Source organism: Bos mutus, chromosome 4, assembly GCF_027580195.1.
Source record: "Bos mutus isolate GX-2022 chromosome 4, NWIPB_WYAK_1.1, whole genome shotgun sequence".
Taxonomy (NCBI): Eukaryota; Metazoa; Chordata; class Mammalia; order Artiodactyla; family Bovidae; genus Bos; species Bos mutus.
Window position 1 is genome coordinate 112,947,921 of NC_091620.1, and position 16,624 is coordinate 112,964,544.

At 49.6% G+C, this 16,624-nt stretch overlaps 1 protein-coding gene across 13 annotated transcripts in view; it reads left to right on the forward strand.

The window, feature by feature from the left end:
• Positions 1–16,624, forward strand: part of IKZF1 (IKAROS family zinc finger 1) — a 99,762-nt gene that overhangs the window by 21,308 nt on the left and 61,830 nt on the right. For all 13 annotated transcript variants that reach the window (XM_070369899.1, XM_070369897.1, XM_070369900.1 and 10 more), the window contains exon 3: positions 4,860–4,979. In XM_070369899.1, coding sequence (XP_070226000.1) covers positions 4,860–4,979 — 120 coding nt within the window. The remainder of the gene's footprint in view (positions 1–4,859; positions 4,980–16,624) is intronic.

Sequence of the window (16,624 nt, forward strand, 5' to 3'; positions counted from 1 at the left end):
ACCTTTATTTTCTTATCGTTTATCATCTTTTCATGGTTTTGTATTTTAAATGGTGAACTAGGTAGGTCTAAATACGTCTTGTTGCTGTTCAGTCGCTAAGTCATGTCTGACTCTTTGTGACCCCATGGACTGCAGCACACCAGGCTCCCCTGTTCTTCACCATCTCCCGGAGTTTGCTCAAACTCATGTCCTTTGAATTGGTGATGCCAGACTCTAAATAGTCCTAAAATCAACACACAAAGATATGTTTGCTCCTCCTGAGGATTTTGACAAAGTGATGGAAGTTCTCCGTGGACATTTCCAGCAGGGAGAGGATCCCAGGGTTGCTGAGTACAGAGGCTCAAGCCAGTGATTGATGGCTCAGCAGCCACTGCTCAAACATGGGGGCTTTTAGGCAAATCAGATGTGCTCTTACGAACTGTCTCAGTGGCGGCAAGGCAAGGCTGCGTTCCAGCAGGCATGTGGGTGGCCATTCCACTCGCTCTCTTACAGTCCTGACTTTTTACCTGATCCACTGCACACGCCAGGGCTATGCTTTATTCTCTCATATCTTCACAGGGAGCTCCTACGGATCGACCTGGCCCCGGGGTATTTACAATCATGGTCCCTACTGTTTCCATTATTCCTTTTTCTGCATCGTGTATGAAGCAGTGAAAAGTGCTGAGATGCTGGCATGTAGCTCAGCACAGGGGACCAGACAGACAGAAGCACGTCTAGCATCTCAGCAAGTTCTAGTTGGTCTTGTCCCAATAGACGGAGCAGATAAATTTGAAGAAAAGTGACTTGGATACATTTTCACATGAACTGAGCAGAGGGATGACAGCCCTTCACTGGACAAGTCCCAATTCTTTCTGACCCTCCCATGGGTCCTGCATACCTGACTGTCTAGATCGATCCCAGAGTTCTCCAAAGTTATCCTCAGGAAACCCAGAATTAAAAAAATAAAAATAAAAAATACTACAGGAATGCAGTCTAGTTTCTCAACCTTCTGCTTCCACCTGTCACCATGGCAGCTGGTTAATCAGAAAGGGGTACATGCACACCCCTCACTGTGCATGTTTCAGGATCCCATCACTTTGTTAAGCTGGGGTCCCCAGAGTCAGTTCTGTGGGAGCTCCCCGGGGGTCTTCACAGAAGCAAGTGGTCTGAGTCTGTGGTGTTTCAGCCTCCTTAGCCTGCAGTGTTCCCACTTTACCTAGGAGACAGGTTTTGTGTATTAAAGTTCTGTGTAAGAACTAGAGATTTTCATCCAAAGTGAAGTCAGACAGAGAAGATAGGTATCATATGATATAACTTATATGTATAATCTAAAAAAAATGATACAAATGAACTTATTTACAAAACAGAATCAGACCCACAGACTTATGGTTACCAAGTGTTGTTGTTTGGTCACTAAGTTGTGTCCGACTCTTTGCAACCCCATGGACTGTAGCCTGCCAGGCTCCTCTGTCCCTGAGATTTCCCAGGCAAGAATACTGGAGTGGGTTGCCATTTCCTACTCCAGAGGATCTTCCTGACCCAGGGATCAAACCTGTATCTCCTACATTGGCAGGCAGATTCTTTACCACTGAACCACCTGGGAAAACCATAGTTACCAAAAGGGGGGATAAATTAGGAGTTTGTGATTAACAGATACATGCTACTGTATATAAAATGTATAAACAGCAGGACCCTACTGTACAGCATGGAGAACTATACTCAATTCCTTGCAATAACCTATAATGGAAAGGAATCTGTAAAAGAATGTATATGTGTGTGTGTGTGTAAGTGAATCACTGTGCTGTACATCTGAAACTAATACAATACTATAAATCGACTATATCTCAATATTAAATGTCAATATTATTGAATATTAATATTAAATGTCAATACAAATATTTTAATTATATATTAAATAATTTAACATTAAAATGTCAATATAATTTAATATGTCAATATTAAAAGCAGAGATATTACTTTACCAACAAAGGTCCATCTAGTCAAAGCTATGGTTTTCCAGTAGTCATGTATGGATGCGAGAGTTGGAGTATAAAGAAAGCTGAGCACCAAAGAATTGATGCTTTTGAACTGTGGTGTTGGAGAAGACTCTTGAGAGTCCCTTGGACTGCAAGGAGATCCAACCAGTCCATCCTAAAGGAAATCAACCATGAATATTCACTGGAAGGACTGGTGCTGAAGTTCTAATACTTTGGCCATATGATGTTAAGAACCACTCATTGGAAAAGGCCCTGATGCTGGGAAAGATTGAAGGCAGGAGGAGAAGGGGACGACAGAGGATGAGATGGTTGGATGGCATCACCGACTCAATGGACATGAGTTTGAGTGAACTCTGGGAGTTGGTGATGGACAAGGAGGCCTGGTGTGCTGCAGTCCATGGTGTCACAAAGAGTCGGACACAACTGAGCAATTGAAGTAACAATATATCAATAATTTTAAAAAAGATTATTCTTACCTAAAAAGAAAACAAAAAAAGAGTCCTCTGACAAACTCCCCAAAGTCCTCAAGATTTGAAGATGATTACTTTAGGAAATCAGGAGAAAAAAGAGTCATCAGGTGGTTCATAGGCCTCCTGCAGGCTCCCATTCAGAGCTCTTTCCATTTATGAAGTAGGTGAAAGTAACACTGAGTCTCCCTTCAGCTGTTGCTCCTTTTAAAGTCATCTATTTAGGGCAATGAGATTATTAGTGATGTCATGCACATTTAGTGTAACACAAGAACTGCGATCAGTTTCCCTCTGGCTTTTGGTTTTTCCCTGGGAAATTCTTACCACGCTGCCCCCTAACTCTCCATCTTGTATTGGCTATCCAAATATATCCAATAATGCTCTTTCTGAAAATATGCCAGTTGAGGTAATTACAGCTAAGCTGGGATATTAAACTGTGATGTCTTTTTGCCAGAGAATGCTATACTCTTCCCCAAAGCTGTGGTGCCTGGCAGTTTCTGTTTTAAATTATTCCCCAAAGGGTCATCTCCTGTGTTGGGAATACTCCCACTGCACCTGCCTGTCCCCTGAAGGGTTGTGTTGGTCTTTCAGGTGGTTTATTCAAAGACGCAATACAGTTTCCCACTCTGCCTCGCCCCGTCTCCCAGACACGCTTTCTTCATCATCAGTACACTTTCCTGCAGGCCTGGGCTTCTGGGTGGGAATATCCTCTGTCTGCGAAGCCAGCTTGCCAGCCCAGCCAGCAGCACACAACCCCAGCCTGTCCCTTTCCCACTAACCTTCTTTGATGCTCCTCATCCCAGCTTGCCAGCCCAGCCAGCAGCGCACAACCCCAGCCTGTCCCTTTCCCACTAACCTTCTTTGATGCTCCTCATCCCAGCTTGCCAGCCCAGCCAGCAGCGCACAACCCCAGCCTGTCCCTTTCCCACTAACCTTCTTTGATGCTCCTCATCCCTGTGTGTCTTCCACGGCAGCGCTCATGGGCTATTCTGCAGCTGCTAGGGGCCTCACTAGCTCTTTCCCTGCCTGGGTTTATTGTCTCCTAACTCAATTTTAGGTTACATCTATGTTAGAAGATACAGGGGTTTCAATTTCAAAGAAGAGGAGCATTTTCTCCCTGTCTTGGCTTCCCAGTGTTGAATTTCTGGGAGTGGGAGTGAGTTTCCCATTTCTGGAGTTTCTGGTGAAACTTACTAGATACAGGCATCCCGTAAAACCCTATCTCACTGTTAAATCCTACTTTGTGAAGCAACTTCTGGAGTTGCGTGGGTTCTATTTCATTTTCATATTTTGAAGATAAGAATTCCTAGTAGAAGACTCACTGTGCACATGGGGTGAGAATTGTGTGAATTCCTTGTCCATCCTTCTTTCAAGTTTCCCGACCCCACTGAGTTAATCAAATTGGGCAGTTGGCTAAATATTCTCTGGCTCTGGAAAGTGAACAGACCCAGATTGTGTCGCTGTGAGCAGGATGCCCAGTCTGGTGACCTTAATACAGAGGTGTGATGAACAGGCTTGTTGGAGGGTAAGGTGGAACAAACATACAGGCAAAATTTGGCCTGACACATGAAGAGTCTTAAAAACATTCATGCCTTTTGACCGGGCCATAAAATTCCCCAGGGTTTATACTGTGGTGATTCTTAAGAACGTGGGCAAAGGCTGGCTATTAGGAGGTTTACCACTGTGTTGTTTCACTGAAAAAAAAAAAAAAGATTGAATACAATCTAGGTTCAAAAGCAGAAAAAGGATTTAAATAAATCCTACTGTGCCAATGCAATGAAGTGTTATACAGACATCACAGATAAGAGTCATGGAAGCAAGGCTATGCTGCTAAGTCGCTTCAGTCATATCTGACTCTGTGCGACCCCATAGATGGCAGCCCACCAGGTTCCCCCGTCCCTGGGATTCTCCAGGCAAGAACACTGGAGTGGGTTGCCATTTCCTTCTCCAAGCAAGGCCATAAGAATGTCTAAAAACTAGTTTATTTTGATCAAGAAGATATGTCACCACATATTATCCATAGTATATAAGTGTCTGTGTGTGTATACACATGCACACACATCACAATTTTAATAGTGGTGATCTCTAGGTGATTGAGGGCTTCCCTGGTGGCTCAGAGGTTAAAGCGTCTGCCTCCAATGCGGGAGACCCGGGTTCGATCCCTGGGTCGGGAAGATCCCCTGGAGAAGGAAATGATAACCTACTCCATATGCATTTTTCACATCTCCGTTGTCTCATGTTTTGGTGTGGCAATGATATCCTATTATAAGCAGGATAGCAGGTTCCAATCCCCACAGAGAAGCATGAACTCAGTCCATAACTTGAAGCCAAGCCATGTTGCTGGCGGGTTGCAGTGACCACCACCCTCAGGGGTGACCACGTCCCCAGAAACTCCAGCTCTTGCTTATGTCCTCAGGGAAGGAGAGCCCGCCAGTGAGTGACACCCCAGATGACAGCGATGAACCCATGCCTGTCCCTGAAGACCTCTCTACCACGTCTGGAGGCCAGCAGAGCTCCAAGAGTGAGCGGGGACTGGGTAAGTGGGCCGCCCGCCTCTCACTCACGGGCCGTCACGGGCTTGAGGCCAGCACCCCTGTTTCTCTGCGTCCCTCCAAAGACCACGACGAGCGTGTGTGAGTCCCGTCACCTGCGGTTTCCCCTCAGCCCCCATGTGAAGGGAACACGCAGTGCGGGGCGGGGCCCCGTGGTGGGGCTCTCAGCCCCACGTGGGGTGCAGTGTGACCAAGCTGAAGAGCATCCCCGAAGGCGGGCACGTCACTGGCCCCCCATTCTCAGAGCACTGCAGCAATGTGCAGTTTACGGATTGTACTCACAGATGGGAAATTTATCCACTTCATGTGTTATGGCAGTAGGGCTATTTATTTTCATAGCTTTGATGTAGAAGGAGCCGAACCTGGCCCTTCTGTGTTATCCCTCTCAGACATTCACATACCTTTCCCACAGAACAATGGGTGTGGAGGTATTTGCAGTCTCTCCCCTGGTGAGCCTGCCTGGGCTATGGAGTCCATGGTGAGAAGTCTGAATCCACCCTCTCTAGGAAAACGGAGACCCAGAGAAGTTCAGGGAATTAGCCAGGGTCACAGAGCAGAGTCAGAAGCAGACACCATTTCTGACTAAAGACTGGTGTTTATTCCAGTATACCCCATTCTCATCAGCTAATGAGTCAGCAGTTCCTTGAAATACCTATTTTCTTTTGCATTTTATAAAGAACCAAGTGTGAAGTTGAGAGCCCCTTATCTGCAGCAAAGAGTGTCCTGAGCTGTGGATAGGTCGCCATGAGACCGGACAGGCAGGAGACATCTCACAGCATCAGCTTGTAAGACCCACAGCCAAGGAGGGCACTTGTCTGAAGTTCTGAAACTCACAAGTTATTTTCCTGTAGGACATCCTGATGTGATGACAGAGAAATGTATTTTGTATGTTTTCATGTGCCTTGGAAACCAGATAGACTCTGGGTATTTTTTTTTAAACTTAGCTATATATTTCGCTGAACAAACAGGGATAGTGGCTAAAATCTTCTGACGTAGATGAACCAAGAAAACAAGGGCGTTTCTGAATTCCTTTTCCCTGTTAGATAGTGGCTACTGTATGTGGGCAAGTAGATGAAGAGTGTGCCCTCTTTCTACACACATCCTCTGGGGTTTCCCAAAGCTAGGACGCAGAAGAGCATGCATTGTTATAATTGATGTATTTGTGTTTAAGATTGTCTTCTGTTTATTGCAAGAGATACTGGTTTGTCATTCACTTGTACTGCTGCAGTTTCCTTTCAAGACACGTTTACAGAAATTAAAAGATCAAATTTAAATAAAAACATTAGGACAATGAGGGTGTGTATACATGATAAAGACTTAGAAAACCTCAGGGACTGAAAGGCAGAAGAAATTATGTGGATAGGTACAGGTTAACCGTTTAAATGAGCGGAGAGCGCAGACACCAGGGTTAGGACTCTGGGGTCACTATGGAGAAACTGGGGAGACTCCCCCCACTCCCCAAAATCCCCGCAGCTGACAGCCAAGGTCACCTGGGGCGTCCAGTAGAGAACTGAAAGTCGGGCTGGTTCCTGGAGAGTGAAGAACAGTCCTCCTGGTGCAGTCAAGCAAGCTTTTGTTATAAATGCCCTCACAGCCTAAATATACCTCCTCCGTAAACTTCAGGTTGTGGGAGCTCTGTGCTGGTAGGAGGTCACCGAGCCCCTGGCTCCCAGGCTGCATTCTCTGGCTGAGACGCGGTCTGGGTCCTAAAGGAGTCCCTGCAGGTGTGGCTGGTGGAGCCGGGGTAAGGTGAGGGGCGGGGTCGGGGCGGCCTGAGATCTGCGGGCTCTTCTCTGCTTCCCCACCGCCATGGGACACGACGCTCACTCCTTTCCGCATCCGATTTCTAAACACTGAATTTTAGAGTTGTAAAACTTCAGACATCTGAGAGCCATCTTTCCTTGGCTTGTGAATGGCAACTGCCACGGGGACAGGCAGGGAAAGAGGTTGTCAGTGGGGGAGGAGACAGAGGAGTGATGGGTCACTCCCGGGAAAGCAGGAAGGACAGAAGCACAGATGGGGGGCGGGGGAGCGGGAGGGGGAGGGGGGAGGTTTGTGGAGACAGGTGAGCCAGGGAGGGAAGCCCTGAGACCAGGGAGCACAGAAAAGCACCAAGGAAATGGGCTCCCCTTCACACTGGGCGCTGAGCTTTAGGCACTCTGCTTTCTGGCTGTTGAAGGGAGTCAGCCAGCTCAGGTGCGCAGTGAAGGCTGCCTGGGCAGCACTGAGAGCATGAAGTACGTTCTGTTGATAGCATTGCGGTGATGGTGGTTTAGTCGTTCAGGCGTGTCCGAGTCTTGTGATCCCATGGACTGTAGCCCGCCAGGCTCCTCTGTACAGGGGATTCTCCAGGCAGGAATACTGGAGTGGGTTGCCATTTCCTTCTCCAGGGGATTTTCCTGACCCAGGGTTTGAACCCAGGTCTCCTGCATTGCAGGCAGATTGTTTACCAACTGAGCCACCAGGGAAACCCTTGATAGCATTAGGACTTTAAAAGACGAAGGGATTAGTAGCTGAAAGGAAATGCACTTGAAGGCGTATTTCATCAGCACTCTGGGAAGAAGGCAAAGAACCCAGGGCCTGGGACCCACAACAGGAAGCAGGGCCCCTCCCTAAGCGGGCCCCTCCCTGCCAGAGCTCCTCCCTGCGCAGCAGTGGGAGCAGCGTAGCGGGGAGAGAAGGGCCTCGGGGGAGGCGCCTGGGCTGTTGAGGGCAGGGCAGGGCGGAGGCCGGCCCCGGAGACCCTGCACCTGGGCAAGGAAGGGTGGAGTCGGGCCCCTCCCCGCCAGGTTCTTACCTCCCTCATTTCAAACTTGCCAGAGCCTTGGAACTTGGCTCGGCTCACAGGATAGTCTCCAGGGTTAACTGAAAACACGCACACACGCTTTGCTGAAGACAACAGCAAAGACACAAGTAGAAATACAGTAAGAGGCAGAAAAAGGTCTCTTAAAGGTTTTTAAAGGAGTCTGTTGTAGCTTCCCTGGAGAGAAGGAAAGAGAGTGTATAAGATTTGCAGAACCAAGAATAGAAGAGGAATTTATTAATTAAAAAAAAAAGTGATCCAGAGAATAGGCAAGCTGAAAACAGAGCCAAGAAGACGGGGAGGAATCCGTTAGGAGAGGGCAAGACCAAGAGAGAGACTGAGGTGCCGGCCACTCCTAGACCCAAGATCAAGTTGGGGGTGCTAGCTCCTCCAGTGGGAACATCAGGGAGAAATGGCGAGAAGGTAAAAGATGGTAACATATGTGAAAGTCTTTGGTGATAATAGACCACCGGGTGTCTGTTTTAGGGAAAAAAAAAAGATGCTTTTGAAAAACTCAGAGCCCCCACTCCCAGTCCTAGACAAGTGTGACCTCAACCAGGAGAACAGACGAGAGCAATGAACAAGTTGTTGGGAAAGAGTAGAAACCATCCCCTTAAGATGGGGAGAAGAGTCTCACTCACTGGTGGAGGGTCGTTCTCAGAAATAAGAAGAGTAATGGTTTTGTACCGCAAGACTTCCCTCCGTGTTGACGGAGCTGCTCTAGGACTGTGTGCCAAGGTGAGCTCCTGAATTTAAAAAAAAAAATGATATGGGAAAGAGGTGTCGAGGCAATAACTTGTCAGGACAAGGGAGTCACCCTCATTTGGCTCCTTTTTCTTCTGGGTCTGAATAAGAGGAAGCGAGGATCTAACGTACAACATGAAGGATTTAAGGTAGACACAGGAGAGAACTTCCTGGCCCTGAGGGATTCAGTATTTAGTCATCAGGACAGTCTATTCAATCAGATGCTAGCTTGTTCTTCTGAAGTGGTCTCTTTAATAATGAGAGAAATCTCGCCTCTCTGAAGTGGTTGTGTATGAAACTGCTAAAGAGGAGGATGTGCCCAGTGACCTCCTACGGCAACCCCCAAGTTTACCCACTCATCCATGGCAGGTGCCTTCGAGAAGTGGAAAATGGGTCAAGAGTCTTCTGCCAGCTGTTGGCCAGGGGCAATTAAAAGTGTCTCACATAGAAACGATGCCAAGACTGGCATCTAGCAGAGAGATAAGTGCTGTGAGTAAAGGAATGAAAAACTTCTTTTCTTCCTTCATTCAATAATCTGTAGTTTCTTTCTTCCTTCGAGCATGGATTTTTGCCTATCACTGTTTTGTTCTCCTTTTGCTTGTGTGCGGGCTTCCCTTGTGGCTCAGTTGGTAGAGAATCTGCCTGCCATGCCAGAGACCTGGATTCGATCCCCGGGTTGAAAAGATCCCCTGGAGAAGGGAACGGCTACCCACTCCAGTATTCTGGCCTGGAGAATTCCATGGACTGTATAGTCCATGGGGTTGCAAAGAGTCAGACACGACTGAGCGACTTTGACTTTGCTTGTGTGAGTGGCCTTGTCCTAAAATTGGGTAGGGGTCCTCTAGCTCTCTGATGCTGTCAGTGAGCACACAGTCCTGGAGTGGAGGCGGGCTGCAAGCTGGCTGATCCCAGCAGAAAATCAGGCTGTGAATAAGGTGAATCAGGTTGTGAATAAGGTAGGGGGTAGGAGCCCTCACCCCCTTTGACTGTAGATGGTGGGCAGGGAGAGGGGAGGCCTACTTGGCTGGAGCAGGGAGACAGGGAGAGGCCACGGGTAGAGAAGAGAGGTTCGGGGCCAGAAAACCAAATGACACCCTGAGAGAGATGCCTGGCAAGTTTAGGATTTAGAATGGAATCACAGGGAAAACCCCGGGGCAGAAGCACAGCAACGCCCTGGGACTGAAGAGGAGAGATGACTGACAGGAGCCACAGGGGGTGGTTGAATGAGGACCAAAGACTTGCGGTTCAGGAAGACTTTCCAAAAGGCTCAGCTCTGTGGACAGACAGTCAGGATGACCCTGTGTACTAGTCATTCTAATGCTGAGAGAGACGTGAGGGGTGGATGCCTCTGAATATGGGGTACTAATGTGTGTTTGTACAAGCCCCTCCATGTTCTAGAATGTTCTTCCTTCGCCTCTGCTCACTTTCATGACCTCATCTCCAAAGAGGGAGGGAGGTGACAGCCAGCATTTCCTGGTGGTTTATCGTAGGCCCTGATTCCTGCAGGTCGCATCCTCCAGCATGGGGTTTAGAGCATTCTTGAAGCTGAATTCTCATACCTCGAGTCCTTCGCTTGGAAGGCTTTGACCATGATTTGATTTACCCTGGTAGAAATAGAAAAGGGGAAAAAAAAGTAGAAAAAAATCTGAATTTCTTCCCTGTGGCATCCAGGAAAATGACTAAGTGTGTCTACACATAAATTTTTTTTTTTGGTCCATTAACTCAAAATAAGCATTCCTTCACTCCTTCGTGAGTTGCAGGACTGGAGTGTAAATTGTAAGAGGATTCATATGTTTTTCCCTGGTGCTTCTGTTGCCAGATCTCTCTTTAGTTCTGGGGAAGACACCAAGCCAGTCCAGAGGGGAAGAGTGGGTGAGGATGGGTGGAGGGCATTAATGCAGCCTGGGAGTGAGAGATGCTGGAGAGATCTTTTCATGATGGAAAACCGTGGGGCTTGAGTCTAATTGGAGCTGGGGCGCTGGCGTCTGAGTACGGATGCTGCACCCGCTTATCTAATCAGCAGTTAGAGGAAGTCGTTTTTATCTGTGCAATGCATCTCCTCTGAACCGAGAAACCCTGCTTCAGCTCAGGAGAATTATTATCTGGCAGCATCTGAGCACTGGCTGCAGCTGAGCTCAAGCTCGCTCTGATGGGATGTGCGCTGTGAGAATCTCACAGAGAAAACCATCCAGGCCCGAGCTCCGTCCAGGGTCCGGGTTTCTCAGTTTCCAGTCTTCTTCTGAGGAACAACTCAAAGTGTGTCATTTCCATTCATGTTCGCCTCTCTGTTGCAGTTATTTAGTCCTTTTCGTAGTTGACACCCTGCTCAGTTCTTTGGGAGCCAAACCCAGAGGAGACCAAAATCCTAATTTTCCTCAGTTTCCCAAAACATGAGACATGGTATCAGAGAAAAATCATTTTGCCTACTCTCAAAATCTTTTAAGTTTGAAAAGAGGGGCTCTTATGATGTAACAGTTTCGTTGCTGCCCGTTTAAAACTGAATGTTAAGTTTTTCCTGAGCTCGGTTTTGTAGGTCAGTGCCAAACATTTGGAAATCATGGTCTTTGCAGACCATTAGGACACGTTGGTACATTAAACTAAGCTGGAGACTGTGTGCTGCGTGGGGTGCCATCCTGTCCTGGGTTTTGGTATAGAAGGTGGGGCCAGATGGCAGAGGCTTAGGAATCTTCCTGGGGGAAACTGAAACTGGAGTGTGTGTGTGTAATGCACAGTGTGTGTGTGTGTGTGTGTGTGTGTGTGTCCTGAGTGGCAGTTGACAAGACCCCACAGTTGGTCACTCTGGGGGGCATCTCTCTGCTGGGACCCGGCTGCAGGGACTCTGCTGCCCCCTTGCCTTCTGGCCCTGGCAGGTGGCTTCCCTGTCGGGGAAGTGCATCACCTTGCCCATCGCGGTCACATAGGGCGAGCGCTGCAGGGTGAGGCAGGCTGCGAGGTGGAGGGCATCTGTGTGGCTGCTGTGGGTGGCACTTTCATTTGCATCAGGCGAGTTCCCTGGGAGACACCCTGGGGATCTGGAGATGGGCTGGCCAGGTGCTGGGGTCACCTCCTGGCTGGTGACTTCAGGGAGAAGCACCGAGGTAGTGACCTCACAGAACGCCTAAAATTCTCAAAAAGAAGGCAAACGCAGGGAGCAGCACACGATCAGTGCGGCAAGACAGAAAAGTGTCAGGGTCCTTCCCAGTGGCAAGAGAGACTGGGATGCAAGGAAAGGCCTGGCTGGAGGATGCAGGGGTTGTGAAGCCCCCACTGAAGTGAGGGCGGGCCCGCCAGAAGGTCGGGGATGAGAGGTCACACACTGCCCTATTCTGCCCTGTGAGGGCCGCTGTGTCCTTGCCTGCTTGTCCTTGGAGGTCAGTGACCATAGGGCTGGAAGTTGTCAAGGCATTTGTGGCTCCAAGCAGAGCCTGCTGGAGGTCAGGCTGCCCTGGGCCCTGCCCTGAGCCCTGCCCTGGGCCCTGCCCTGCAGGCACCCCCCACCATAGAGGTCACTGTAGGATTTGGGACCATACCGTTTAGGTTGACTTTGTGCTTTGTTTGGACTTGAGTTTCTCTAACTCTTAAGAAATGAAGAAATTCCATTCAAAAGGAGCAATATTGACCAAGTCCTTCTCCCTGGCAGGCTGATGCAGCCGCTGCCTTGAAGAGCTGAGCAGTTAAAGCCTGCAGCCCAGTGACCATAAGGCACTGCATAGTACATTCATGGGACTTCAGGGTTCCTCCATAGAAAGTACAAAGGCTGGTTCCCAGCTGGGCTGTAGGGGGCTGATGGGGAGACTCAGGGAGCTGAAGGTCTCACGGGGTGAGGAGGTGTCACGTTTGACCTTAGGAAATGGTGGTAGGTGGGTGAAGGGGATGGGGTGGGCACAGTCCCAGCAAGGCCCCTGGGTTCTGGGAGGGGGCTGTGGGTTTCAGAGGGACCCTGCAAAGTGTTTCCTCCAGACCTGAGGGCTGGAGTGACCATCGGGGACAGCACACAGCATGTGTCCACGTGGCGTGGGCATGTGAGGGAAGTGGCTAGGGCTGCCCTGTGGCATTTGGGTGGCAGTGATTCTCTTGGAACAGCGTGGGAAATGGACACAGAGTTGGCAGTTGGGGTGCACTTGAAGTTCATTGACAGTGTGTGGCCAGTCCAGCTGTGCTGAGGGATGCTGTGCTCCAGGGCCTTGGGAGTAAATGTGTGAGACTATCTGAGAGAGAGAGAGCAAGGGAGGAGGCAAAGACAGCCGTTTGATTCAGATGAAATTTCTGGGAAGAAGCATGGCATGGAAGTCCGCGCGGGAGGGAGGAAGACTTTAAGGAAGATGGGGAGAGCTGGCACTGGTGATAAAGAACCAGCCTGCCAATGCCGGAGACCCGGCTTCAGTCCCTGGGTTGGGAAAAACCCCTGGAGAAGGAAATGGCCACCCACTCTGGTATTCTTGCCTGGGAAATCCCATGGACAGAGGAGCCTGGTGGGCTACCGTCCGTGGGTCACAAAGAGCTAGACACAGCTGACCGAGTGAGCACGCAAGCATGGGGAGAGTGGAAGGGTGGGCTGGAAGAGGGGCTGGGAAGGGGCTTCGGGAGGATGGAGCTTCCCCAAGGCAGCTGGGCAGGGGCGGAGGCCCAGGTCAGAATGTAGGGGAGCGGGAGGGGCCGAGGGCTCGGGCAGCCCTGCGCATGTAAGAATACTGGGAGGAGAGCTGGCAGCAGCCCTGGAGGACGCTCAGGTGGCCTGTGTGAGACAAGGGGGAGTTTAAGTCTGTTAGAAGGCGGGTAGGATGGAGCGAGAGGAGAGAAAGAACTAGAATGTCACCGCCCAAGTGGTGTCCCCAGGGAGGAAGGACCAGACATGCAGGAGCTGGGCTGGGGGCTCTGCCTCAGCCTGCCCACACCTCGGGGACCCTGAGACTGTCCCCCCTGGATTCAGTCTCCATTTGGGAGCCCCACATGAGAGGGGCCGTCCCTGACTCCCACTCCTCACCTGGCCCCGCTTACAGGGAAAGCGTGCCTCTGGGGTCTGTTCACTGCCTCCTCAGCATCTGGTAGGTGTCCGAGACGTGTGGACCGAAGGAATGGGATGGTGGCCCCGCTTTCTCGGGGAGGGCAAGCAGGACAGTAGAGAGACCTTTTAAATTAAGGTTGAGGGAGAGGAATGTAAGGCTGTATCTGAATTTAAGGTTTGTCCCGTGGATTATTTTAGGCCCTTTTTCTCAAGAGGGACCATTGGTATTTGGGACCCAGAGGCTTTCCCAGGCTGAGACTACCCCCAGGGGCTACTGAGCTAGTTGTATCACACCCCAACTCATCATGCCACCCTACATCTTCAAGTTTCTCAGCTGAGAACGATTTGTCCCTGAGAACACAGTCATCCTCACGTGGCTCCGTGTGTCCATTCGCATGAACTTCACAGTCAGATGGGTGTTTTGTGGCTGATCGTTTAAGATTTTTTTAATAGAGTCAGTGGGGGCTTTCCAGGTGGATCGGTGGTAAAGAATCCACCAGCCAGTGCAGGAGGCACAAGAGTCTTGAGTTCAATCCCTGGGTTGGGAAGATCCCTTGGAATAGAAAATAGCAACCTGCTCCAGTATCCTTGCCTGGAAAATTCCACAGACAGAGGAATCTGGTGGGCTACAGTCCATGGGATCACAAAGAGTCAAACATGACCGAGCCCACACACACACAATGGAGTCAATAGTGTTCCAGAATTCATAGTAGTCTTTTTCAAAAAGGGAATAGTGTGTAGAAAAACAGGGCCCCGGAGAGGCTGGAACAGCCCAGCCTGGCATTTCCAGCCACACTTCTAGCTTTCATTTTGTGACTCCAGAGGAGCAGGTGAACTCAGCAAAGCTGGTAATTTTTTACAAAGAGAAAGCGGCGATCATCTTATCTCCATCTCTTCTGACAACCTAAATTCAGGATCACATTGTACCTAGTTGGTTTACCAAGGGAAGCAACAACAGATTCTTATCTGCGGGAGCAGAGAGATCAACAGTAGTTTCTGTTCTAGGGTTTCTGGTCCCAGTTTTATTCTCCGCTTTGTTCCATCTGTGCTGAAAGCATAGTTAGCTCTGGGTATAAAGCAGCCAACCGACATTTCGTTAACTTTCCTTCTACATGGGGTTTCAGAAAGAAATGGAAAAAAAAAAAAAAAACTTTTGAGCTGTGGTTGCCAGTTACCACCTGTCCTGTCTGGTTAGGACATTTCTGATTTGGGAAGTGTAAATATAACCCAGAAAAAAAAAAAAAAAAAAAAACTTCCCTCCTTTTATGCAAAAGTAGAAAGGCTTAAGCACAGTGAGCCCTAACCATCGCCCTGTGAAGTTTCCACAGCACCAGGTTGATGAGATGAGAACACTTGCTTGATGGAGCCAGGCCCCAGGAAACTGCCTTCCTGGCTCCCACAGCCTGGGGCGGGGTTGAAGCCGAGCCACTGTGGCCTCCAGATAAGCCCAGCGCCCTGCAAGGTCTTAGCAGGAACTACAGTTCACACGTTACTGCAGAGCCAGCGGCTCAGAATTTTAAGCCCTTTGCCTCCTAGGACTGGAGGGGAACAGGAGCTTACAGGCAGCTCAGAGACTGTTCAGGTTCTCAGGCTGGAGCCAGAACTGCCAGGACTGGGGGAACAGGAGCTCACAGGCAGCCCAGAGACTGTTCAGGTTCTCAGGCTGGAGCCAGAACTGCCAGGACTGGCGGGGAACAGGAGCTCATAGGCAGCTTGGAGACTGTGTTCAGGTTCTCAGGCTGGAGCCTGAGAGCTGAGCTCTTGTTATCTGTTGGTAGCTGAAGGCCTACTGCGGTTGGAAGATTTACACTCGAGAAATGGGCAAACGCTACAAATTAGGAGTTTGGGTTTTGTTTCTTTCTGAGAGCTGGTTTACCTGCATACGGGTGCTAATCTATGGTTGTAATGTCTTGACAGCACCAATGGAAAGCAGGAATTTTCTTGCTGATGGGGCTATGGATGTGTCTGTTTCTGTCGGGGGTGTTAGGGAAGACCCAGCCTGTCAGGGAGACCGGGGTCAGTGAGGGGCACATGCAGCTTGTCCAACATGACTTGATTCCAAGTGACGCTTTGCTGTTGGTATCACACACTAGAAATGTCACAGCAACTAGATTCTCTGTATTAACAAGCAGAATGTTGCCTTAGTGATTTAGTTTTGTTGCTGCAGGGAGTGTGATTAGAAAGGATTCTGTATCTTATTTATGACACAGCATTATTATTCTTATTGCTGTTATTTTGAAGAACTGTAAATGCAATGGGAGACTTGTCTGCATCCCATCGATTTGTCACTAAATTACAGTGACTTTTCCAGGAAAGCATTGGCCTCACGCTCTCCTACAAAACACGTGGGACTCCATCTTCTCTTTGTATTGAGTTCCTTGGATGAAAGACAGCTCTGAGATGTGGGCACAGATGTCACAGGAGACCTCTTCAGTGGTCCCTATGTTGTGGCTTCCTTGGGACATTTCCTCAGCCAGGGCCCGGCAGTGTGAGTGGCCCAGGGAGCAATCAGAAAGCTAATCACAGCTGGAAGACCAAAGTGGCACTTTCCAGCATTCGTGCCCCGAAGCACCTGACCGAGACAGCAGCTAGATTAATGAGAGAGTCTTGGTGGCTTAGTGGTAAAGATTCTGCCTGCCAGTGCAGGAGACATGGGTTCAATTCCTGGGTCGCGAAGATTCCCTGGAGGAGGAAATGACAACCCATTCCAGTATTCTTGCCTGGGAAATCACGGACACAGAGGAGCCTGGCGGGCTACAGTCCGTGGGGTCGCAAGAGTCAGACACGACTGACCGACTAAACAGCAGCAACTTGGTGTCCTCTGTTCAGGAGTGAGTTCCGTGGCAGGGATCTTTGGGCAGGTCCAGGGCGTGTCTCTGTGAGGCCGCCTGCCAGGAGAGAACTTCCCCTGCAGGGGATGTGGCTGCAGGCTGCTGATTTCCACTGAAATCACCCGGGCCTGATTCCGGTGAAGCCCTGAACGTCCGGCGTCCTGCCCGCGGGGCGGGGTGCGATGGACGGAGCCTGCAGCCCACGGCCGCGCTGCACTCACGGAGCTCCTGGGGCAGGCAGCCACG